Source organism: Lepisma saccharinum, chromosome 27 (assembly GCF_977018435.1).
Source record: "Lepisma saccharinum chromosome 27, izLepSacc3.1, whole genome shotgun sequence".
NCBI lineage: Eukaryota > Metazoa > Arthropoda > Insecta > Zygentoma > Lepismatidae > Lepisma > Lepisma saccharinum.
In genome coordinates this window covers 28744513-28771991 of record NC_139255.1, presented here as the reverse complement: position 1 = coordinate 28771991, position 27479 = coordinate 28744513, and the positions used below count along the sequence as shown (strand labels likewise).

The following is a 27479-nucleotide window of genomic DNA, read 5'->3' as shown; positions in this document are numbered from 1 at the left end:
TTATAGCATCTTTTACTATTTATGTAATAATAACAATAACAATATTTTTTAGTCAAGAAACAAAGAAGAAAATAAGTATTGACGTTGTCTTTCCTCCGTTTCTTAGTCTGTGGTTACATACATTACTCCATACGCATTGCAGAAATTAAGTACCAATTAATTAATTTACATAGTATTACGAATCGACCTATAATTATATTAACGTATTAAAATAGAAACACTCATTATTATACTTCTGAGACACTTGACTCGGACCAGCTCCCCAAATTATATTTCTAGATACGTGCCTAGTGATGTGATGAGTTAATATGACTCGGTAACTAGCCTTTGTTATTTTATACTGGAATTATACAAGTATCGGTATCGGTAGGAATCGGTCAGGGTATCAGTATCAGCAAATTGTGGTATCGACTCAGCTCAAATACTAATTCAATCTTAAAAAGGATTATGTGCAGTACATTCAAATGATGAACAAATTAGAATTTCAGCCACTGAAGAAACAAAAAATCTTATAAATATTCAAATGAATGTGGTTACATACACCATCTCTACAAATTTAACTATTGCAACGTTGTCCATATAAGTAAACTTGAGAGAAACTTAATATTACCTGCCAGTTGGTTGTTGCTCCTTGTCTGCTAATTTCTGGCTGCCAGTCAATTGTGATCGTAATTCCTGCAAGCTCTTCTTGTACTCTGCGCATGTCAGTGAATATGCTATAATTGAACTTGGTTCTCCTTCATACACCACAATAGGAACTGTTGCTGACGGTGGCAGTAAGTGGTGTTCTTGCGATGGCAATGGGGACTGAAATAATTATATATGTACAATTATTCATCAAAATTACATGAATCAATTGTGATTCTATGTGTTAAGGTACTTAATTGCTATTATAATGCATATTTAAAAAATAGTAAGGAAGATTACAAGGGGGAAAATGCATTGGTAGACCCAGGATGGAGTATATCATACAATTGATAAATGTGAATTGGGAAAGCTATAGGGAAATGAAGACATTGGCAGAACAAATGGAGAAATGAAACAGAAAAAGAACCAGTACCACAGCCCACCTTCTGCAAACATGAAAGCAAAGGAAACAAGAAAGAAAGAAGAGGAAGGAAAATGAACTGAGCAGGGAAATAATGACACAGGTCAAGTGTCAAGTGTAAAAAAGAGCCTGCGTAAATCACCTTAGAGTTAGCAGTTGAAAAGAAGCAGAAGAAAAGTAAGCCATACTTATTTCTCAATCCCAAATATTTAAGAGCAGGTGTAAGGTTGGAAGGTATTATTGCAAGCTAACATGGCTTTTGAGCCTGGAGCCACACCAGCCATTGTGATGCAATGGTTTGTTATCCTTATTCATGCTGTGTGCTCATTAGCTTTTATCATAAGTGTAGATTTTAGCAAAATTTTAATCCTGCCAAGTTTCATTTTTTTCACATTACAGTAGCAATAAAAAAATCTAGTATGACTCGTGTTTTCTCAGTCCATGGGTATCTGCACTTGCATATGCAACCACTCAAAAATCATGAACTTTTAGCATGCGAGTGCTGAAGGGGGTGTGGCCAACCTAAAGAAATTCATGGCAAAAGTACAGATAATTTTTTACTTCCCTCATATATAACAAGCAAGCTTGATTAGAAGGGATGAAGGCTGCTCAAATATGATCTTTGAAAAAAAACAAACATGGCACCGGCCACGGTGGCTCAGTCGGTAACGTGTCTGACTACCATGCTAAAGGTCCCGGGTTCGATCCCCGGCCGGTTCAAATCCGCGAACTTTTCTAACGTTGGAAGCGGCTCCGGCGTCAACCCAGCGTCGAATGGCATGGGTACCTGGGGGAAACCCTGAGGGGTAAAGGCGGTCAGGGGCATGATGCTGATCACATTACCCCCACTCACAACCGGATCAAGAAAGTGTGGGGTGTTACCCCCACACCCCCTATATGCCTTCATGGCGTGGTGCTAAGTACAGGGGAACACTTCCCCCCCGTCCCCCACATTTGCAAAATCAGACATCCAAGACCTCTGTTAGAATGCTGTGTATACTTCATAAAAGCAGTGAGCAAAATCTCGCAGAGCTAACTAAACTTGACGAAAACATCAAAGGGAAAGAGTAATGTCACATTTGGTCTTGCAATTAGAAATGAAGGCCGGAATTGATAATTTATAAGAAACAAATGTGGGAATATCTCACCACCACCTTTCCAAAAATTTACATGAGAAATTGTGGTTCAACAAGGGAACAAAGCTCTTATCACCGAGCTACCAAAATTTATACAACTTATATCTGTGTAAGTTTATAAGTTCCACTCCAGTTATGTTGCAACTTCTTGTTCCTATTGGAAATTCTTGGGAGTATTGGCAACAAACTCCAAAGAACCGATATGATCTCTGGTTGAGCCACAATTCTCACATATCTCATGTAGGTAGTTCATATCAACAACTTGCCTGAATGGGTGTCATCACCGACATGGAAGGCAACAGCTGAGAGAATATATGTTTTACTGTCCCTGCTGGTAGTGTCTTCTTCTCTTGTTTAGTATCCACAGAATCTTCAGTGGTGGCGACTGAACTCTGGGCCACAAGACTAACACCTCCGTCCGAATAGGATCGTTCATGTCCTCTGCCACAACCTGAAGCATTTGACTGAGTCTTTTCTTTGTTATCACCAATTTCTCCATCTTCTGCAATTGAACTCTCAATCAAAATTGACAATTTCAAATGCAAGGCACATCAATACATGTTTATTATGCAATGAGGGTAGAAAAAAACAGCACACGTGTTTCTGAAACTACAATATAACTAATTGTTACCCGGCATGCATGTAAACAAATCTACATACAAAGGTATATATACTAGGAGGGGAAGTCAGTAAATAGGTCGTAAACTGATGCGGGATAGCTTTGTTGTTGACAAAGACTGGCCTGATCATCCTGTTACGATTGAGACAGAACCAACAGTGTGGTGGGTGGAGGAAACGATTCAAGCTAACAGGCGAGTGATGATGAACAGCATAGCAACTGCAATAGGGCATTCTCATGGTTAAGCATGCTCCTTTGAATTTAGAAAAAATGTACACACGGTGGGTGCCCAGACAACTGACTGAGGGACACACAACGTGAGGTACAACTGTGACAAGGACAGCAGCCCAAAGACTTTCACACAGTAGTTTTTCTGGCACTATAAAGAGACAGGATAAGTGTATCAATTATTTTCCTGTAGTTTACGGTTATTACAAGGATAAGAAAACAGTTTTTCGTTGTGACGTTTCAGGAGAACACACGCTCCCTTCATCAGACATTTATTCATTTTGACTAAAGATACAGTTATAAGGGAGCGTGTGTTCTCCTGAAACGTCACAACGAAAAACTGTTTTCTTATCCTTGTAATAACCGTAAACTACAGGAAAATAATTCTACAATGCAAGCAATGCGTACATACAAGAAAAAGTGTATCAATGTTGGCAGAGATTATGTTAAAAAATTAAAATGGTTTTCAAGCCAGTATTTCACTTAGTACTTTTTAAATAAATGTTTGTGACTTACTGACTTACCCTTGTAGTTTAGATACTAAATCTTTAAAACAGGATTGGAACTAAAAGTAGAAATAACAATACACTTAAGAATATGAATAAAGATAAATAATAAGCGTAAACTGAAAGCAATATATTGTTATTATCCAATATCAGAATCTTAATGGCTTCAATCAACTTTCAACAGATGCCCTCTTCTAGCTGTTAGCCTCTGTAGCATGTTTCTCAAACATGATGTGATGTACAAAAAGAATCGCAGAAGTAATCGCCATAGAGATACAAAATCAGTTTTTTTTATATATATATATATTGGAATGACAGGATTATTAGTGGAGGTGAAATTTATACACATTACCTCCCAATAATGAAAGTTTATAAAGAAGAAAATATAAATTTTGCCCCACGATTTACACATTCAGCACTGTGCTATAGCTACCAGATTAGACCAAAGTGAACAAAAAATATAACATGTAGCAGTAGTATGCTCCTACAGCCGTGCCCAGTTGCATTGAAAATAGATAAATATATCTTGGGGAAAAAAATAATAAAAATGTTTAAGACAAGCAGTGTAGCCATCTTACAGAATAGTTTCTGGAAAATCGTTTCTAATGTCAGCCCAATGGATGCTGGATAGACCATATTTGCAGGAAGGAATGACAAAAGACCAATCTTTGAGGACATTTTCGAGAAATGATGTCAGCCATCCTGAAGTGGATAATTTAGGTGGTTTTCTTTGAAACCAGCCATCTTGAAAAGGCTAAATTGCTGATATGAATTGATTGGAGCTGGGCTATCTTACATAATCTGAAAAATCCTCCGTGGCATTTTCATGAAAACTAAATATTCTGGAAATGCAATATACAGGGTGGACCGAAAGTATGTAGACACCCGAATAAAAGTTGAATGACATACTGTTCCACAAAATAAACACTGCACGTTTGTAATAGGGGTGGGGGGAAATGTTATAGGCCATATGACGATGACGGTCGCCATCTTGAATTCAACTTCAAAATTTTAAATGGGAATGGTGTGATATATCAAATCAGGCTAGAATTTCACAAGAAATGCAGTGGTGAAGGTTATTTCGATGCATAAAAAACTAGCCTCGTCACTGTTACTTAGGAGTAATATTAACAAATGAAAATTATATTAAAGAGGAAATAAAACGTAGGCTTAATTCAGGAAATGCATGTTACTTCTCTCTTCATAAACTTTTATCTTCTTGTTTAATATCTAAGAAACTAAAAGTTAAAATATACAAAACAGTAATTTTGCCTGTAGTATTATATGGATGTGAAACTTGGTCCCTTACATTGAAAGAGGAACATAAATTGAGAGTATTTGAAAATAAGATCCTTAGGAAAATATTTGGACCTAAAAGGGATGAGGAGACAGGTGAGTGGAGAAGGTTACATAATTTAGAACTACATAATTTGTATTCATGTCCAGATATTATTAGAATAATTAAATCAAGAAGACTTAGGTGGGCAGGCCATGTGGCACGAATGGGAGAGGAAAGAGGAGTTTACAGGATTCTTGTTGGGAAACCTGATGGTAAGAGACCTGTAGGAAGGCCAAGACAAAGATGGAGGGACAATGTTGAGATGGACCTAAGGGAAATCGGTAGGGATGGAAAAGAGTATATAGAACTTGCTCAAGATAGGGAAAGATGGAAGGCCTGTGTTGCTGCAGCCATGAACCTTCGGGTTTAAGAAGGCTAGGGAGTTAGTTAGTTAGTTAGTTAGTCACTGTGAAGGATTTTTCATCCCGGTGGAAGCATCACAGTGTAATTGTTGTAAACAACCAGTCACAAAATTCAACCCTTCAGGAATATCCATGATCAAAATCATGTGCAATGGCATGCGAACTTCTCTCCCCAGACGTCAGTATGATCTCGATGTGTTACTGATGTGTTAGAGCCATTTTAATGCTTTCCGACACCTCGAAAAGGAGCAAATTGGTACAATGATTCATTCATAACGTTTACTGGTTATAGATATCTCAAAATAACCGTCACCACTGCATTTCTTGTGAAATTCTAGCCTAATTTGATATATCATATCACCCCATTCCCATTTAAAATTTTGAAGTTGAATTCAAGATGGCGGTCATCATCGTCATATGTCCCATAACATTTTTCCCCACCGCTATTACAAACCTGCAGTGTCAGTTTAGAGGAACAGTATGTCATTCAAGTTTTATTCGGGTGTCTCCATACTTTTGGACCATCATGTACACGACTTGTTAATTTTGCACAGCATTGTGGTGTCAACTTTCATGATTAAAAAAAGAGTCATTTCAATATTAAATTGATTAATATTTTTAAGCAATGCACTCTGATATTGCTTTGGAATACTTATATTAACATTTATAAACATTATGAACTATTTTATGTTGTTAGTGTGTTCAAGTACAGGTATCAGTAGGAACTGGAAATAATATCCACATTGGAAATGGTTCAAAGTGGAAGAAGCTTAGCGCTAGAAAATAACAAAAATATAAAATTGAAAAAAAAATTCACAATAAGAGGTACAAGGAAGAGAATAGTAAGCTCTGAAGGTATTAGCCAAGCACTAAGCAATGACACACATACAAACAACAAATACTGTATTGTCTTTTTTTTACTTGGTGTCACCTCATTCTTTGTCTTAGACAAGCCAACACAAGCAGATGTACACGTATGTATCTACACTTTCTCACATTATACAATTAACGTTCCTTGTCCAGGATTTTAATCTCAAATTTTACATTTTCTGCATTGTAAGTTTCTTAACCCTTGAAAAATGAAGTTTCACTGTATGTCAGATAGTACACATTTTAGTTAAAGATATATACTAAAATACTACATTGGAACACTTTCGCTCGAAAATACTCGACCGAATCTCCCACACTCGAGCATGATACGCTCGAATATATAGAATATCAAATATCAGGGTTGGGTACCCTATTCTACACCCTCGAATTTTCAAAAAAAAAAAAATTCTTTATGAAGATTATGTGATCCTAATTGTGAATTAAAAAAAATGGAGCGTGGAAAGAAGTATGTACAACTGTACAGCCGTTTAAAGTTAAGATTTTGTTGTTTGAAATTGTTGTGTCCAAATTTCCCACCGATTCCGGGCTCCGCCCCTGGGGTAATTGACCTACCGCTACCGCGGCCCCGCCTTTATCTATAGAGTCCCTTTTAAAGGCATGTTAGCAATTGGCCGGAGCCACCTGCCCCCAACACTATTTCTCACTGTTTTCCACATTCACACATGAAGATACAAAAAATGAAGGCTAAAATTAAACCTAAGAAGGTAACTTAACTCTTTTTACCAAGGCCATGCCCTGAATTGCAGGTCGAAGTTCAATTTGTAAGTCCAAAAATGAAGTAACTCCTACGCTGAAAGTTCTTGTTGTCCTTTTCCACAGAATACCACCCTCCACTCCCTTCCCATCATAAAAATTAGAAGTCGCAAATTATCCCACACCACAAGTTATTTAGAAAATATAACCCTCCCCTTTACGGCCTGTAGTTGCCAAAAAGAAATAATAAATTCCAATTTCTGAAGTCGCATAAATGAAATCCAATGTCTGAAATGTCCAATCCGCCAATATATCACACAAATAACATATCGCAATCGCAAATGTTCCCATTGCACAAGTCAATCATAAGAAGAAAAAGAAAAAATCAGACGTGCACCTGTGACATGAATCCATGATCCGAAATCTTCAGACTTGCGCCTGTGACATGAAACCATCATCCACCATCATAGAAGCTCTGAAAAACCTTTTTGACGTTACGCAAGGAATTTTAATTTTTAAAAAAACATAAGTTTTGTAGCACGTAGATCTAAAAAAAATAACTTCTGCGCTATTTGCAAACACTGTTTGTTATGAGGAACTAAATATTTTCACAAAAATATTTGAAATGTGCCTGAAATCGAGGGTGTAGAAAGGGGTACCGGAGCCAAATATAATTTCAATGGGACAATAATAGTACAAATATATGTGTAAAAATTTGTCCTCAGCCCATAATCATCTATATATTTTCATATATTGCTATGTATTGGTAAGATAAGACTAAATTACATTTTAACATGGAGATGATACTATGTTCACTAGTTTCAATTTCCCTGTCTCTTTCACTTCACGATCTATATTTGAAGCCCCACTACTACATAAAAATTACGGTTACATGTGAACTACTGGGCTTCCAGCGTATACCGATCGTTTGAATGTTCAAGCATTATTCACTCGAGCAAAGAAACCGTCCATTCCACAAGCTATCTAGTGGCATCCATGCAAACTATTTAGTGCTCGAGCAAAAAGGCCTCGATGCAACACACTAATATATATACGTATATAAATAAAATACAAATAGCACTTCTGGAAAGGTCCTGTCAAAGCTTTTGTCTTCCTTCAATGAAAAAATATGATGTACGTACATATTCAATGTAAATAACATAATATACTCTTCAAATCAAAGCTGTCATATAATAACAAAGAGATGACTACTGAAAACATCATCCACATGCCCCTGACAACATACTCTTAAAATATTTAATTTCTGTGGTATTCTTGTCAATTTTAGAAGTCAATTGTCACAATATGACACATACACACACACTCAAACCAAATATGACCAGTTTTTGTATTGAAATCTTTATATTTTATTCACCATAAATATACGGCTCTACCAACAAAGTATCAAGTAGTTTGACACATCCCCATTTTAAACATTACCACACCCAAACCACTACCTTAACTCTTTACTAACATTCTGTTGAATTAAAGAAGTTATTGCTACAGAAACAAAAAGGTGATAAAGGTACCCATCTACTACCAATTTGCACCATGCATAGTGACAACTAGAGTGGTCAGTTCAATCGAATCATGCAGCATGCACTTGTTAAGACAAGAGCTGGGAATGAAGAGACTGTGATTCAGTCTGCCCACCTTCGATGTGATCAATCACAACGTAATCATGCTCTAGTGCCCATGCTCTACTAAAACCTTGTTCTGGCTCGTGTTCTTCCTCAGCATGTGAAGGGCTGCTGGAAGCCGATCCTCTCAAGTGAACACCCACAACTAAATATGAAGGGGATAAAGCGAAAACAAGCATATTTCCACACACACAAACATATTGCAAAAGCATCATGCAGGGTGTTTCTTATCTTTCACTATGATTTTACAATAACAAAACATTTGTTTCATTAAATTTTATAAAAAAATACATATAAGCTTCTCATTATAATACAGTAGTACCTCACACAACAACGAATGTGCGCATGGGCTGGAAAATGTCACGCATTACAAACCGCATGTGAATATTGTTACACATGATTAACCCCTCAGCAAACATAATTCGTTATCTTACACAACCAGGGACACAGGATACTTAACAGTGACCTGGCTACAATTCATGTAAAAAAAACTATTGTTACAAATGCACTAAAAGAAAGAATGACCAAACCATCAAAAGCTGAAATAACAATTAACTCTGTACATACATACACCTGTATTGTACATACTGTTTCTCTAATAACCCCCTGTAGCTCGACAGCCCTTGAAGGGCCTAGGCCGATCTCCCGACTGCCAGTCTCCTTCACACAATCCTACCTAAGATGTGCATCAAGTTAACTTTGCAGCAGGTTTTCACATATGTAGATCCAAACGTGTGCGAAAAATATAGTTCCACTGAGAAGGTTTCTATTCTGACACAACTGTATACTTGCAAGAGAACAGTTATTTAATTTGTAAAATACAGACAAAATAATACATCCATTAGCAGATATGGACTTGATCAGTTGCAATCACTGTGCAGATATGGACTTGATCGGTTGCAATCACTGTGCAGACGAACTTGGATCTGCAGATTTGCCAACTGGGATGTGTATTGCGCTGAAGAATAGCCGAACATCAAGAGCGAGTCGAGCGAGACTGAATACGTTGCAGAGTGAGTGGAATCCGTGATACCAGTGTTGCACATCCCACTATTTTAACCCATGTTTATCGTGATTCATAATCGTGCTATACAGCAGCAGCGCAAATTGCTGAATCGAGGTCTCCTGTTCAGCACGTGGTTTTACCAGAGTGTTATTTTGGACATCACCTGACAGGAAAAGCTCTTCAAAGTCCATCAAGTTGTTTTAAATGCATATTCCTCCTTACGGCAACAAGATCAAAATAAAACAGGTCACGAGGTGATTTGCCATCAATGTGCGCACGAACAGTGTCACAGGTATTGAATGATTTTTGTGGTTTGAATTTAGGAAGAGGAAACAATTGTTTGTTGTTTGATGACAAAAGAATCTCCACGGTATTAAAATATATCGCTGTGAGAAGAAACATGTTTATTATTTGGACGAGACATGTGTCAATTTAGGGGGGGAGTACATTGAATCAAGCGTGGAAGGACACCACCGTGCAAAACCACCGCCAGGGCTGTAGCAACCGACAAGAAAAGGGGAGGCTTATTGTTTCATTCACTGGCGGCAATGAAGACTTTGTTGAAGGTGCATATTTACTGTTCCATTCAAAGAAATGGAAGGGTGATTATCAGCAAGAAATGGACAAACCAAGATTTGAATCCTGGTTTAGTGAAGTGATTCATAATTTGAAACCAAACAGAGTAATAGTAGCAGACAATGCACCCCATTGTATATATCACCAATAACAAATCATGCTTTTTTTGGTGGTATAATTTGAAGTGTGTGTGTCTTATAGTAATGGATGTATTGCAAAAGAAGAAACCAAGTTTTTCATAAATTTATTTATTTCTAAACCAAAAACATTAATTTGTCAAGAGGGGTCTATCGTTGTTTACTCCTTTGTTTTTTTCTTGCTCTAAATATACACACATGCTCTCATGTTTCGAAAATATTTCGCAATTTATATTAAGTATGACACATTTATTACATTATCTGTGCACATCAAGAACTATAAACATTTTATGTTTCGGGAGACAAAAAGAAGCAGAAATACCATGCATGTGGGTTGTGATGTGTTGTGCAGTTGGCAACACTGCAGATTTTCTCAATGTCGCGACGTAAGCAGCTCCACGGTTGAAGAAAGACTGCCACGCAAGATTCTGAGCTCAGTTCTTGCGCGGATTGATACATAAAACCTGCTGCAAAGTTAGCTTGACGTACGGCTTAGAGCTGTGGAGATCTTCACCTGGTAAAGGGGTGATGTAGGGTCAGCACGTCGAACCCCCAGCTATTATAGGAGATTTCCCGAGATCGGGTTATGCTACTCACTCGTAGCTCCCCAATTTCCTCACAATGATGGGTTGCCACTGGTCGTATACGCAGGCCGAGAATCCAGAGACTGAACCCAGATGGACTCGATCCCATGCCATCCCTCAGTTGGAGTCCAAAGGACAGTTCCTAAGACCGCACGGCCACGGAGGACACATACTGTTTCTCTATAACTTATAAATTAGTAAATTCATAGCATTTGCAACATTGGCGGTTTTTTCATATTCCCTGCATTTTTTATGGTGTTTCATGATTTTGGGCAGGGCTCAGGAAAGGATTCAAATTATAGAAACAGCATCCTGCATAATGAACGCCATCCTGGAATGAATTGGGTTCGTTATGTGAGGCACCATTGTACTTCTATAAACATCATAGAATTTCTTTGTACTTCACAAGGCTCACATCATCACAAAGAAATTAGATAGTATTTGGGACTTAGAGGCGAAATAATGAATCACATAGAAATAAGGCAACTGCTAAACCCATCACTGTAACCTCATAATCAAAGGTCCCAGTTTCAATTCCCAGTGAGGTAACGGCACAGTCGTTCAGAGTACACTTTAAAACTAGGACTGAACCGATACATCGGTGTCTGCCAATATCAGTGCTATTGATTAGAATTTATTTACTAGTATCTACCAATACTTTTCCAGCATTCTAGTGTATTAAGAATCTGCAAAAATGCCACGCAACACTTTTGCCCTGTATCCTCGAAATTATGCAAAATATGAAGTCTTCCTTTATTTTGCAACAGTATTCCATGAAAAAATGGATTTTCTCATTACATAGTAGGTATTTAATATTCTAATGTAATTCTTGAATATTTTATGCCAAAACTCTGGTAAATCGATCCATATATGCAATTGGAATTGAATACATACACAATGCTATTAATCAAATTTGGAACAACTTTTGTTACAAATTTCAAGCATAAATATCAGTGGTAGTCAGATGAGGATCGGCATCGTATGGGAATTGGCTTAAAGTGGTATCAGTAGAGGCATACATATTTTATTTTTGACCAAAACACTAAATGTGAAATAACACATTGTAATGTTAACTTTTCATGTTTCTGAAAGGTGTAAGGTGCATTTTCCTACCCTGTTTTGTCACGAAATAATGTGAAATGAACTGCAAAATGCGAAATAGACTCTTAAACACAAAGTTTAGAGTATATTTACCGACCTGACAATTTCAGAAGTCACAATTTTTCTGAGACTTATGCAATTCATGGAAAATTGATTAATTCTGTTGTAAATATTTGAGAAGCAAAGATGGACCCCTTTATACAGGAAAAATTTTAATATTCTAATAATGACATAAATATGCTATTAGAAGGCTTATGTTTATTTTGTGTAGTGAGTGCAGTTTTTAAATCAAATTTGGGATTATATTCACATTTTTTAAAACCAAAATTGCATTTTATATACCGCTATAACCAAAATTTTGTTTTTTTATTTACCAAAAATACATGCCTCTAGGTATCAGCTCAGCTCTACTTTAAACTGTAGATGTAGTCCTGATTAGCCTATCTGTATTTAAAAATGAACTTCGAACAAACTTTGCCAGCTCAATATTGTACCCAATCATGGAAAAAGATGTGCCTAAGATATAATCTTCCCTTGTTTTTAATGTACATTTCAAAAGAAGTCCTCTATAGTGATTACAAAGAAATTACTAGACAGAATGGCACAAAAATTTAAAATTATGTTGTTATATCTTCTTATGAGGACACTTTTAATATTTGCATAAAAATAACAAATTACTTACCATTTATAACAGGAGCCATACTCAAGAATAATGATTTCTTGATTCGAAATAAAATAGGTTACACACAGCTGCTCCAGGAATTAATAATCATCAATAGTTAAAATAACAATGTCATCTATCAGGATAAAAAGAACACACTCACTCCAGGATCATTTTGGTATTATCCAATGTGTATCCATCTCTGATTTGTTCTATGACTAACAGAAATGTTCCTTTGCTGAACTATTTCAACAGCAACAACAACAACAAAATCTATTTTGCACTAGCATACAATAAAATAAAACAGAGCGCAGAATGACAAGACAGTTTGAGTGAAATTTTCAGTAAAAATCAGTTGATATTTTTCATTAAAGGAGATTTCCCACTAAAATGGCAAACAACACGTGTCATATGTCACTTGAGGATTTCACTAGTGCAGCATGGCATGCCACCATGGTATGAAATGTAGCTGTTGATTAGTTCATACCCAGGTGACGTGTGTCATATGTCACTTCAGTGTGAAATCTACCTGATACCTCACTCAATATACACACACATTACTACTTATTCTTACCTGCATTGTTGCCACTCAATTGTTTTGGTGTCAACCTAGGACTAGAAGTAGCACCCACTTCACAAACCCTGAGCTCATCGCTTTGATTAGAATCTAAAAGTGACCTTGCATCATCGCAGGTTGTAGAAATGCTTGATATCATGGGATCACTTTCCACCCTTGGTATGCTTGCAGGGAACAGCTTATGAGGAAAAACTGGCAGTTTTGTTTCCTCCGTTAATGTATCTTCAAATTCACTTTCATTGGTACTTTCCAGAAATTCACTGGAGTCTGAATCAAGAACTTGCTGTGAGTCATTAAATTCAGTTTTTGGATCATCGTGCAAGTCACAGCGATCAACTCTCTTTTCGTCAACCATGTTTTTATGCACCGATGTATCACTCTGTTCTTCTTCAGCAGCTTTTAAAGGTGACTGAAAAAAAATAATTATATATAAACCTTAATTTTTCAATTAGTACACTTCCCATTTTATTGATTTGGTTTATTTATACTTCACTTTTCTGCCACCATACTAATTGCAAAGATGAGAATGAGGGATGATAAAATGATGAAGGGACACTCACACACACCACTTATGTTCAGGCCACGATTCAAACCTGGGACACCTGGCGGCTGTGATAAACACTCCATCATTGTGGTCGGCACTTTCCATTTAAAATTATAAATGAATACAGTAGTATCGTACAGAGGCGCAACCATGAATTTTTGTCTGGGGGGCAAGTACCAGGATAAACGTAATAATAATAATAATAATAATAATAACAACAACAACAACAATGACTATTATTATTATTATTATAGTAGTAATACTAGTAGTATCAAAAACGTTATTACCCTCATACATTACACAAAGAGGGGGTAGAAGTCGGTTCTAAAGCATTTGTTTGGAACAAACGATTTGAAATATATTTTCAACACTGTCAATTTCACATTAGCTAATAATGGAAAACAAGCACACAAACTGTATTTTTGAATGGCAGAAAATGAATAATAAATGCATTCCATAGATAATAATTTTTGTACATATAAGATGTGTAACTTTTATGTCTTACATACTCTATGTGATCAGAAGTATCCGGACACCCACCTGAAAATAAAGTACAAGTTTGGGCAACCCTCCATCGGGAACACTGGCAGTCAATACAGTGTTGGCCCATCCTTAGACTTGATGACAGCGTTCACTCTCACAGGCATACTTTCAACCAGGTGCTGGAAGGAAATCCAGGAATGGCAGCCCATTCCTTGCAGAGCGCCAAAATGAGAAGAGGTATTCATGTGAATCGGTGTGGTCTAGCACGAAGCCGGCATTCCAAAACATGAGATCCAAATCAGGACTATGCGCAGGCCAGTCCATTAGTGAGACGTTGTCGTCAAATCACTCCCCCACAAGCCCTGCAGTATGGACGGGTGCTCGGTCGTATTGAAAGACAGAATGGTCATCCCCGAACTGGTCTTCGACAATAGGCAGCATGAAAGCTGTTAAAATGTCAACGTAAGCTTGTGCCGTGACATTGCCATGTAAAGCAACAAGGGGACCAAGCCCCCTCCAGGAGAAACATGACCACACTGTAACCCCGCCACCTCCGAATTTCACTGTCGGCACTACACAGGCTGGTAGATGTCGTTCACCAGGCATTCGCCACATCCACACCCTACCATAGGATCGCCACATTGTGTACTGTGATTCATCACTACACACAACGGTTTTCCACTGTTCTATGGTCCAGTTTCGATGCTCCTTGCACCATACGAGGCAGCGTTTGGCATTTGTCTGTGTGATGTTTGACTTATGGGCAGCTGCTCAGCCATGAAAACCAAGTTGTCGCACCTTGCGCCAAACAGTAATGGTGCTTGGAGTAGATCCTGATGCAGTTCGGAATTCCTGTGTGATGGTGGCGATGGATGATTGACGATAATGTTGTATGACCCTCTTCAACACTCGATGGTCTCTGGAGGTCAACATGGGAGGTTGACACATCCCTTCACTATAACATCGGAAACAGTGGACAGAGGAATGTTTAGGAGGGTGGAAATCTCACACACAGACTTCCTACACAAGTGGCACCCATCCAACTGACCACATTGAAAGTCTGTGAGTTCCTCAGACCATCCCATACTGCTGTCTCACACTGTCTGGAGACTACTGGGTTCACTGACTATGTGTTCCACGCGGTAGAACTGTGTCACCCTCTATGATAAACACACGTTTCGCGGTGTGTCCGGATACTTTTGATCACATAGAGTATATGCAACATGGAGCAACATAAAATAAGAAAATATATATGCAACATGCTAACATTAACCATGTACGTATTGAAAGTTTATTCAATACATATATGCAGCCCCTGGCCAAATTATTAGACGCACCTCCAAATTATATGCAAAATTTTAAGGATTTTATTATCTCGTCTAATTTTCTTGTTATTCTCTATTTCTTTTATTTATATTTTATTACATGAAACATTACATTGATTACATGTGAACCTTAACAAAAAACAACAATTACTTGATACATTAATAGTTACAAATATAATTTCTTACTGTGTTTCTTGAATATTAGCTATATAATATGTACATATGACTGGAAGTCAATTTTAATATTTGGTTGAGCCGCCTTTGGTCTTTATCAGTGCTTGGATTTGTCTTGGCATGCTATTAATGCACGCTTGTTCTCTCTCTTTCATATGAGGATGGTGATTCCACACTTGAAATTTTTTTTCAATTAGTCCAATTCTCATCGTAATTGTTTGCTTTGCCACTTCTTTTTTCACTAGGTACCAAACATTTTCAATTGGGTTCATATCTAGAGAGTTTCCCGGCCAGGGCAAGAGAGAGACATTTTCACTCTGTAGAAACTGTTTTATTGATTTTGCGGTATGCCATGAGGCTCCATCCTGCATGAATACGAAGGGTTCTCCATTTGGGAACCATTCTCTTACTTGAGGTAGCAACTTTCTTCTAAGAACTTCCCTATACTGTTCTTGCCTAATTGTTCCTTGAACCAAATACAGACGTCCTGTACCTTTGCCACTAATGACTGACCAAATCATCAACTTTCTTCTAAGAACTTCCCTATGCTGTTCTTGCCTCGTTGTTCCTTGAACCAAATACAGACATCCTGTACCTTTGCCACTAATGACTGACCAAATCATAAATTTTATCAGATGTTTGACAGTCTGCACAACACAATCAGGATTGTATTTTTACCTGGACGTCTTCTCACAAACTGAGATTTATTCCCAAAGATTTCAAACGTGCACTCGTCACTAAAGCAAACAGATCTCCAAAAGTTCAAATCTTTTTATTTGTGAGCTTTTGCCCAACGAAAACATGTACGAATCATAGCAGGGGTTAATTTTGGCTTTTTAGCAGGTCTGAGTGCCTTCAGGTTCATGTCGGAGAGCCTACGCCTTACTGTTCTTTCAGATGCACAAACACCACTCTTTTCAAGTTTATCTTTAAGTTCCTTTTTACTCGCAAATCTATTCGTGAGGCAAATGTTCTTCAAACAGTGTAAGGATCTTGGAGTAAAAATTGTTTAAGTCCACATCTCCCCTTCCTTTGTGGCTCACACTGTCCACCATATTTAATTTTCTTCTTTATTCGACTCACCAATGCTTCAGACACATCAGATCGTCGAGAAATCTCATGATTAGAGAACATTTTTGTCTGCCATCTTTCTCTGAGTCAAGTCACTTTTTTCTTTACCCATGACTCCTTAATGTTAATAATTAAATTTAAAAAATATACTGACAGTGTACAAAAACAATATCACTGCAAAATTTAGCACAAATACGATTCACTATTCGCAAGACGTCCTCCTCTCAACTGAGCTTGAATTGAACTACGGCATGTTCGTTCAACAACAAAGACGTTTGGTGTTGGCGGTATTGTTTGTAACAACAGTACCTCCTCTTTTCATATTGTTCATTACAATAATCAAAGTTCAGCCACAAAGAACCCTATTGCAACATTTTAAATCTGAAAAGTAAGCGAACTGTTAAAATTGTCCACTGTGTCGAATTACATTACTATGTATTATTATTACTATTACAATTATTGTTATCAATGTTGTGCAAGAAAGTGCATTTGTACGTATTACTCGTATTTGCCAGGGTTCAAATAACGTACAGGAAATTTTTCAGATAACTAATGGTGAATTTTGTATAATTTTCCCCTTCAAAACTCTTATTTTCAAAAAAAATTGTGGTGCATCTAATAATATGGCCAGGGGCTGTACAAAACATTATTTAAATACATTACGTTACAGAAAACAACTATATTACGAGCGAAGCAAACAAGAAAATTTTTAAGATCCAATTTTTGCAATTTGTAACAATATTGGTTTAATAGGGCACAAATAATTTCACTGGACACCATGGCATTCTCTCTTATACAACTTTTTCCATTTAGATCGCTCCGCATCCATGGCCGACTCCTGCTGCCCCTTAGCTAAGTTTTGAACTTGACGAAACCGAGAAAAGTAGGTTTTGCAAGCAAAGAGAGCAAGAAAATTTTACGAAATGTATTTTAATTTGCATAAAATTTGAAATCGAAGGGAGCAATTTCTGCTCTGTGCTCCCCTTGCAGGTGCCCTTTGCCGTCAATGTTTGCACCCCCTTGCCCCCCCATTTGCCACTAATAGGGTGCAAATAATATCACGGGGTGCCAAGGTATTCTCTCTTTCACAACGTTTTTTCATTTAGATCATTCGGCGCCCATGACTGATTCGAGCCACCACCTAGCTACGGCTCTGAACTTGACAAAACTGAGAAAGGCAGGTTTAGTGAGCGAAGCGAGCAAGAATATTTTATGAAATGTACTTTTATTTGCATAAAATTTGAAATCGAAGGGGGCAATTCTCTTCTGTGCCCCCCTGTAGGTGCCCTTAGCCATCAATGCTTGCCCCCCCCCCCCCACATTTGACTTCCGTCGAAGGTTGGAGGGGGCAATCCCCCCCCTCCCCCTGTGGTTGCACCACTGGTATCGTACCACTATATAAAGATTAAATCTGAATATAGAGCTTTGCTTGATCTAATGTACAGTTGAATCAATATCACTCAACTGCTTTTTGTTGTTAAGGAGACCTGAAAATTATGGACGAGACAGAGCTATTGGTATTAGCCACTCTGATATGTATATAAATAGCCTGCAAAATTTCCAATTTTGTTGTTTTTCATAGATATAAAAGTATAATTCATGTAAACCTACTGTAGTCACCTGGCCACATACATTAACAAAGGAAGTTAATGAACCATTCATGTTCTTCAAGGAGCATTTATAACTTTTTTATCAGATTGGCAGAATATTGGTTATTGGTATTGGTAACCAGCAGATATCAGTATCAGCAAAAAAAAATCATATTGACCTGCCCCTAATATGTACCATATTGCAACCATTTTACATCGTTCTAGCAGTTGTGCATAATATAAACAGATTCACTTAAATCACATTACAGTTGTCTCACTGTATGATATTTATTGTTTCTCCCTTCCAACCATCTTAGTTTGAATTCTGCCCAAGAAATCAGTATGTATACTAGGACACACAGAGAAAATTAATCTCAATCACATTTTATCATGCAATATTCATAGGATCTCAGCAGCAGTCAAACTGGTGCCAACAATGTCTGAGGAGATGACACAGTACAATGTTCACGTCTATGTCTGTATTCTGCTAGTTTCTTTTTCATTCCCAATACAATTGTTGTCTTGCTCTGTCTATTGTTTACCCTATCGCACCAATATAATAACCTGAGGTGTAACAGCCTGTAACGGCCAGTGCCTACCTACTGATTCTCCAACTGGTTACAGGGTGATGTGTGGTCAGCACGACGAACCCCAAGTTGTTGTTCTAGGTTTTCTATGATCAGGTTATGCTATGCATTCGTAGCTCCCCAATTTCCTCATGATGGTGGGTGGCCACCAGTCCCATACAGAGGCCGAAATCTCAGGGGAAAAGTTGATACGCTTCCCCCACGAGACTCGTACCTGCGTGCGTTCTGTAGCTGGAGCCTAAAGCTTGCACCTTAGATCGCACGGTCATGGGGCAGGACATGCCTCACAATAGCAATATTAATAATTCCTAAGAAAGTTGTGTGTAACTCATAAGCTTGGACACATTAGGGGAAAATAAAAGTCCCCACTTCTCTTCAATTTACAAGTGACAACTTGTACGACCTTGTCAGCCATCATAGTGACACCAGGCAGGCAGTGTTGTCTGCCCAATTAAGATATGCAGCTGACCTGGAAGTGGTGGAGAAAAACCGCAAGGTTTGTTAACGATTTGCCCATGTGATTCAGGCAGGTCAGAAATCGTCTTGCAATTGTTGGGTGTTGGGTGTAATTGAAAATTCAGGTGGAGGTTGAAAGAGTGTATCTTATGTCACAAATCAGCAATGCAAGCATGCAGCCTCGATTGCCATATTTCAGATCCATTTCAGTATATTTCACAAAAAGGAGTTCACTTCATGAAACTACCAGGTCTTTGGATATATTATTATGCCCAATATTTTTGAAGATTCAAATGCTCTGCCTCTTAACACCAAGTTTAACAGGCTCAATAATATTTTTTAAAGTTTGATTTAAGCACACTTTATGCTTGTGATAGGCTAATCGGAACTGGGCCTACAGTTTAAATTTGAAACAGATCCATTGCGCAATATGCGTCAAAAGGGGATTGAATCCAAGACCCTTTGAGAGAATAGGTTTTTGTTTGTTTGTTTCTACACATTACGCCTCACATTTGATCTTTCATTTTACCGTGGCAATGGAAGGAATTATGATAATGACATGCAATAATAATCATCCATTCCAGCCCTGAACCCATATTTTTATAAAAAAAAAATACGTCTAGAACATGGAAGTCAGCTTGGTTTCTGTTCACAGTACTCTATATTGTTTACATAAAATAGCACAAGTCTAGGTTAGCCACCTCCCTGATAGCATAGTGGTAGTAGCATCGTCACCTTGTAATCCAGGGATCCCGGATTCTTTACCCAGTGGAGGCATATACACTAGTGTCCAAAATTAAAGCAACAAACAGAAATCCTTTCCTCGTGTAATTTTTTCTGTTGATAAATTTGCCAAGTTTAACCTGTTGCTATCGTGATTTTTTTGTTGATAAATCCTGGCAGGGGTGCCCACAGGTGGGTTTTATGGCGCAGGTTGCGCCATCAAGATTTTTTGGGGGGAATTTTTCCCTTCAAATAATATAAAATTCAACATTTATATCTTTTCCAAAATATATGTAAAAATTTTACACCTTAAATGCACCATATTTAATCCATTAGATAAAGAAATGAAAGTGTTTAGGGCATTATCGAAGGGGGGAGGGGTATTGAACTCCTATATATTAGGCCTTAATTGACATGTGGGTTCTGAGGGGGATTCTGAATTAAACTTTGGGCCTAGAGTTGGATAAACAGTATCCAACTCTAGGTCTTAGATTATGGCGAGTACTTTAGTTAGAGGGGGATTGAGCATTAAATTGAAAGGGGTATCCAATTGTCTTAGACTGTTGCGGAAATTCTGGTGTGGAGACTGAGAATTAATTTTTTGGAGGAGGCAATATCTACTCTTCAATATTAACAGTAAGTCTAAAATTGGCATGGAAATTTTGGTGGTAGGATTGAGTATGAAATTTAAAGGGGGAGATAGAAAGCTCTTGATAAAGTGTTAAATCTTAGATTGTCAAGGGATTTCTGTAGTGGAGAGAGAGTTCGAACATTACATTTTGGAGACTGTATTTAGCGATAAGGCATCATCCACACGTTTTCGACCCCGAATGTGCCAAAGGAAAAGTTGGAAAAGGAAAAGACTAAATATCTCGGGATCTTAAGAAAGTATTGACACCCCATTAAATTAATATACTTCAAAGCCTGCAAAGAAATCGATGTAAAAATTTTCTTCCTCGCTTCGCTCGCAATAATTTGTTCCTACGATGTGTGTTTGGAGCTTTAATGAGATGAATATGAAGCTTTTATACTAAAGCTGCATTACAAGACAAGTGATATTCTCGATTGATTCATTTGGTTTTTTAAGTCCACTTTATGCACTCTAAGGCTAATCGAGACTGAACCTACAGTTTAAAGTGGGATCCACATGATATTCTCGATTATGATGAACGATTTTAGGGGTGGTCTTGAGTGATGGCACCCCTGTTTAGGTAGGAGGGGCAGATCAAGTATAGTGTTCTGTAAAGCTAAGAAAAAAGCTACTTATGGTAGACACGCTGTCGTAATTAAATATTTTGTGGGGATTACGATATGGTTTAAGGGTGCGAATGATATGATTTGGGGGAAATGCATGACATGATTTTGGGGGGGGGGGATGTGCCATTAGCCTTCGGGGGGATGGGCTCCCCTGAATTCTGGCACATTAAGGTTAGTTTATTTTCTACCTTAAACCAGTTGTCTATGACATCATAAATATTACTATCACCTGATCATAATATGTGGTCAAATGGACACACGGGAAAGAATTTCCATTTGTTGCTTCAATTTTGGACATTAGTATAGTTCACATCCCACTTTATATTGTAGATCCAGTCCTGATTAGCCTATCTGTGCATAAAGCACACTTAAAACCAAAATTCAAAAAAGTCGAGCAATTGCAGGTTAGAATTGATTCTTTATAGAGGTGAGGTATCTGATCGAAATTTGCCCCTCCCGACTGTCACTTCTGGATCTGGCATTGGGAAGACCTCATGTTACTTCACGACAAATTTGTGCATATTTCATCACAGGGTCCTAAAAATTACATCGGTTCTTCACATTCCAATCAATAACTCTTCTATATTAGCCAATACCAATAGTGTACAGTGGCATCATTCTCTCTAAGTCTGTCTAACACATGTTTGATTTATCTACCCTAATACTTACATCTGTACTGAATGCAGACAATGTCCGAGAAGTGGAACTTAATTTAGTAGGTTTGTCATCTTTCTTCTTTTGAGTCACAAAATCTTGAATCCTCACATTCCAATTGTAAACTGCTTCAGCAATTAATCTCTTCAACTGTACAACACAATCCTCTATTTTCCACATTAGCTCTTGCACATCTAGGAATAACAAAAAATTGAGTTTAAAAAAAGAATCATGAGATAACAAAGCTAGACATTTTACGCATTAGAACCACACAAATAACTACTACAAAATGGAAAAAATATCATTAGCAATTACATTCGAATCACTGAAATTACAAATAAATACATGTAGCTGAAGTCACTGAAGGTAATCATGCTATTCATGTCATAGCAACAAAATGTTTCATGTGTAACTAAAATAATACTAATGGTTATAAAATAATGCAATAATTCTTACTTGAAAGTACATTTCAAGACTACTGATATATGGTTTTATTTGACTGAAAGGACAGATGTATAAGTAGTGCATAAAGATGAAACAATATGTTTAACATTATACAATAAATATGTTTAACATGATAAATATTATCATTTTGATGATATTTTTTTTTTAACATTTATTCCTTGTATTAGATAACTTACATCATATTTGACCCAAAGAATATAATGCTTTTTACATCTAATTAATTGTTACTTAGTATTTCTTACAATACTGCTGAACATTTAAGTAGTATTTGGTTTGGATAATATTTTTGGCTTATATTAGGGTGGATCAAATGAAAACGGAACAGGGACCACAGAATGAAATCAACAAGGTTTATTTCAAACGTAATCTCCAAAGTTACACAAGCACTTGTCCCACTGTTTCACCGAGTGGTGAATACCCTGCTCCTAGAACTTACGTCGTTGCAAGGCTGTGTAGCTGTTGGGCATGATCACGCCCCATACAAACCTCTTTTTCTTGTTAAGGAAGCCATCTTCAATTTTATTATTTTTGGACTTCTTGTCTTTACACTAAAAACAATTGTTAATTCATGTAACGTTTTGATTAACTTTCACTATGTTTTGTGCAGTTCTGACACTTCAGCAATAAAACATTTTATCATATCTTTGTCATGCTTAACATTTGGACACTACTGTACTTACAAAAATGATAATAATATATTTTAACTTGCTATTTATTAACAGATAATACCTATGGAAAAATCTGATAAACAAACTGTAAATCAGGATATGGACAGTATTTTATGCTCAGAACCTCCATGGTGGCCATCTTGGATTCCCGACGCCATGTACCTTCTCTTGACACATTGTCCAGCAAAACACCTAGTATTATACTTATGATTGCATGCCTCAAAATGAAGGCATCCTCCATACACATGTCTTCCCTTCATTCAAAACCCCAACGAACTTCTGAAGGAGATAAGGAGACATGGTCGATGTTCTTTGTTAATGTCTTCAGAGGCAGCCATCTTTGACATATAATGTCAAACAGGCCATGCGCCACAATAGTAGGCATCAACAAAGTATCACAGGCAGTAATTATTTGCCCTTTATATGCCGGAATGTCAAGTAAAGTGTGAAATAATGCTTAGAATCCTCGCAGAAAAGGGTACAGAATTCTTTCACTGGATATATCTCCATAACAGTGCAAGATATGAAAAAACTGTAAGAGTATTTTTTGTTCAGTTTTCAATTCTGAACAAAATATGTCTCTATGCAAAACTGTAAAAAAAAACACTTTAAAGGAGTTATGATCGATTTCTTTTGCTGGTGCGTGAAGCGGCGGCCATCTTGAATTTATGGGCCCCTAGAAAACTTGGGCCCAGTATGCCAGATGTCTACCCAAGATTTTTTCCTTCCTTTAGGCATGCCCTAACAGGATCAAAAGAGAAAACTCGTCCACCTCAAAATTTGTGCAGGTCTTATGGATGGCCAGGGACCGGATTAACTGGCCTTTGAATGATACTGCTGCCCGGCCACCTAAGCATATCACATGCTCACGTCCGACTATGTAGGGCGAGTCCATTATGCAGCACGGGTTTCCTTCCTTACCTCCCACTTTACCTCTACACAGAGTTGTCGCCACACATATACATAAATATAACCCAATACATCCACTGTTCCGTTTTCATTTGATCCACCCTCATATTTTATTGTTTCATCTTCACAAAATGGTAATGGTCATTAAAGAGGTGATTATAACAAGAGTGTCGTCGTTGCCTTGTAATCAAGGGGTTCCAGGTTTGATGCCCGGTGGAGGCACATAGTGGTACGGATCCCACTTTAAACTGTAGGTCCAGTCCCGATTAGCCTTACTGTGCATAAAGTAAACTTAAAACACCAAATCAATCAATGTAACAAAGGTGTGTTACTATATTACAAAAAATAATCATGAATTCTAATCATCAAGTACATTTCAAAAGCAAATATATTTTTTCTCCTTCCATTTTGGACATTTGTAGTCGCTTTCATATCTCTTGAATTACTCCCGATGAAGATTGATTGATTTGGTTCATTTTGCTATGCTTTTCTCCCACTTTTGGCTAATGGCGAAGATGAGCATATGTTGATCCGATGAAATTGATGGACACTCACATGCTCAGGACGGGATTCGAACCCGGAACCATTGGCACCGTAGCGTGCTGTACTAACCACTCCTCCGTGGAGGTTTACCCTCGACGATGTGAATGAGTGATGAAAATATGAAATGTGATTATGAAAAACACACAAAAGAAACTATCCATGGATTGTCCAGAAATCGAACCTGGGACCTCTGGCCTCATGTATTTATTTTTAAAGAGAGCAAAATGTATCTCACCTACGTTACGAGAAAGTTTGCCAAAAGGAGTAACTGTCCAGTGCGCTCACATATATTAATTCCACCTTGGCATCAATAATTCTCAAGTAGCGCCGTGGAAATCAATGATTGACTTACTTTATTTTAAGTGTTTGCTAATCTGACGATGAGTATGAATGATGATGAGATGGATGAATGGAAAATCACAGACCTACAAGAACGAGACAACATGAACTTCAGAAAGTAATATACGACTGCGAGCCCAGACGACAGTGCCTTGCTATTCTGCTCAATGCTGTCCAGGGTGTATGTACTACATGCAAGGGAGGTTAACATTATCTGCAGATAGGGCCAACCCTTACACCCTACTAAGGAAGTCAACAGCAGCAAGGAAAACAGATCAGAATACTCCAATCTTTGTTATTAGAACAATTAACAATGATGGTCCAGATACTTGGTGCCTTTATTCACATGGAGAAAGATGCCTGCACATGTGAAAGAAAAGTGCAGTGTGTGAAGGTGTCGTTGAAAGGAATTAGGACAAATATTAAACTGAAAGAATTATACAAAAAATATAAATGAACACATGATGGCTGAGACAATTGGAAACATTGCTTGCAGATTTGGTTTATTTTACTTCGCTTTTCTGCCACTTTTGGCTAATTGCAAAGGTGAGGATGAATAAGATGAGATGGATGAAGGACAATCTCGAACAGACAGAGGATTCTACTGGCTTTGAGTCCAGACGGCAGAGCCTCGCTAGTCTACAAAATGTAGTTGACATTTCCAAAAGGGCCAGCCCTTGCGCACAGATATTCTACATATAATAATAATCATAATTATAGTAATTATTATTATTTCCACTATTCAGGATTGATCTATGGCCTTACACCACCTAAGGGCCTCCCAGATGACGCAGTGGTAACGCCGTAGCCTTGTAATACCAGTCTGTCTCAGAAGTCCTGCACAATCGGCACACTGAGCTCCAAGAGGTGAAGTTTGCGAGGGTAGGTGGTGCCACCGGTGAAAGGCTGTTGGCAGGCATAGAGGACAGGTTCGTGGGATGAAGTGAAGGCACGTACATCATGTGTAGCTAGTGTTCCCGTGAAGTTAAAGTGGGCACGATGAGCAAGGACCAAATTGCACTTCGTGCAGTGCTACGTTTTTTATGGAAAAAACGACTTACAGCAAAAGCGACAGCGGAGAAAATTTGTCGTGTGGAGAACGAAGAAGTGGTGAATCGGTCGACAGCTTCCCATTGGTTTAAAAAAATCCCTTCAGGTGATCTACGCCTCGCGGACAAGGCCCGCACGGGGTGACCTCCGATGGACATTAACGAGCCTCTGCAGGATGCTGTGAATGCTACACCACATTCCAGCACACGTGTGTTAGCAAGAGTGGTTGGGGCATCCAAATCGACAGTAACCGTCGCTTGCATGACATGGATTACAAAGTGCGCAAGAGCTGACAGAGGTGCAGGCCCAGCGCAGAGTTGCAATTTGTCAGACATGGCTCCAAAAACCGCATTATCTTCGTTTTTGGATGAGAATTGTGACAGGAGACGAGAAGCGAGTGTTTCTGAAAACCCTGATACACGTAAACAGTGGGTGAAAAGAAGACAGGAGGCCGTCGCCAGTGTGAAACAGGACAGATTTGGGAAAAAGCTCATGCTGAGTGTGTAGTGGAATGTTGAATGGATTGTCCATTATGAGTTTGTTCCAGAAGGTCATGTTGTAACAGGTTAACTGTATTCTGAACAATTACGCCGAGTGTATGTCATTCTGGACGGGAAATACCCGGCATTAACGAGGAGGACGAGGTTACTCCTGCAAAATGACAATGCTCCGAGTCACCGGTCTCGAAGAGTGACCAACACCCTGGCTGAGCTTGACGGGTTTGAGTTGTTACCTCATCCTGCCTATAGTCCGGTTGTTGCACATCGGATTACGGTTTGTTCCGCTCTCTCTCCCATTTTCTGTGTGGTCGGCACTTCAATTCATATGGTGGGGTAAATTCTACCTGTCGCGAGTTTTTCAATCCTAAACCTGCCACCTGGTATCGCCATCAGATTGAACTGTTGTCGCAGAGATGGGTGAAGGTAATTGAACATGGAGGCCTGTACTTTGCTCAATAAAGTCTCTCTTTGTTTCTGATATTCTGTGTTTCATTTTCGCCCTTGTATGGTGCAGGACTTCTGGGACAGCCTGGTAAAAGGGTCCATGGTTCGATACAGTGGAGGCACACAGTCAGTTCCATTCCCACTTTAAACTCTATGTCCATTTCCGACTAGCTTTTCTGTGCATAAAGTCGACGTAAAGACAAACTTCAAACTGACCTTTCCCTCTATAAAAGTTTCTGGAGACGCCAATACTCAGAAGTCCAGCAGCTTCTTAAAGTATGTGTCATGTCCATGAAAGCAGTTGGACAACAAAAGTTGGTCATTCTAAAAATTCTACTGCTTTCTGAAAGGTTTATACTCTATTCCGGGAATTTGTGGAGCAAATAAGTCTCTGCCCTAGAAGTGACTCGAGATGGCTTGACCAATGTACGCGTGAGAAGTTGAAGTGAGTGCATGAAGATTAAAATCCGCCTGCATCTACCATCTGTTAGGAACATTGTGTGCTGATTCGCTTGGCCCACTCGCTTCCTCCCCTTCTCTACAGTTATGCGCGACCATGCTCCACAGATTCTCGGGACAGAGTGTAGGCACATG

The 27479-nt window shown here is 38.2% G+C and overlaps 1 protein-coding gene across 1 annotated transcript in view; it reads right to left on the bottom strand.

Moving 5' to 3' along the window:
- fab1 (1-phosphatidylinositol 3-phosphate 5-kinase fab1) overlaps positions 1-27479 on the bottom strand; it is a 106341-nt gene that overhangs the window by 16048 nt on the left and 62814 nt on the right. The window contains exons 16-22 of the mRNA XM_083113235.1: positions 23873-24035; positions 22869-22980; positions 21983-22161; positions 13102-13513; positions 8476-8607; positions 2451-2686; positions 611-807 (exon numbers count right to left, since the gene is read on the bottom strand). Coding sequence (XP_082969361.1) covers positions 611-807; positions 2451-2686; positions 8476-8607; positions 13102-13513; positions 21983-22161; positions 22869-22980; positions 23873-24035 — 1431 coding nt within the window. The remainder of the gene's footprint in view (positions 1-610; positions 808-2450; positions 2687-8475; positions 8608-13101; positions 13514-21982; positions 22162-22868; positions 22981-23872; positions 24036-27479) is intronic.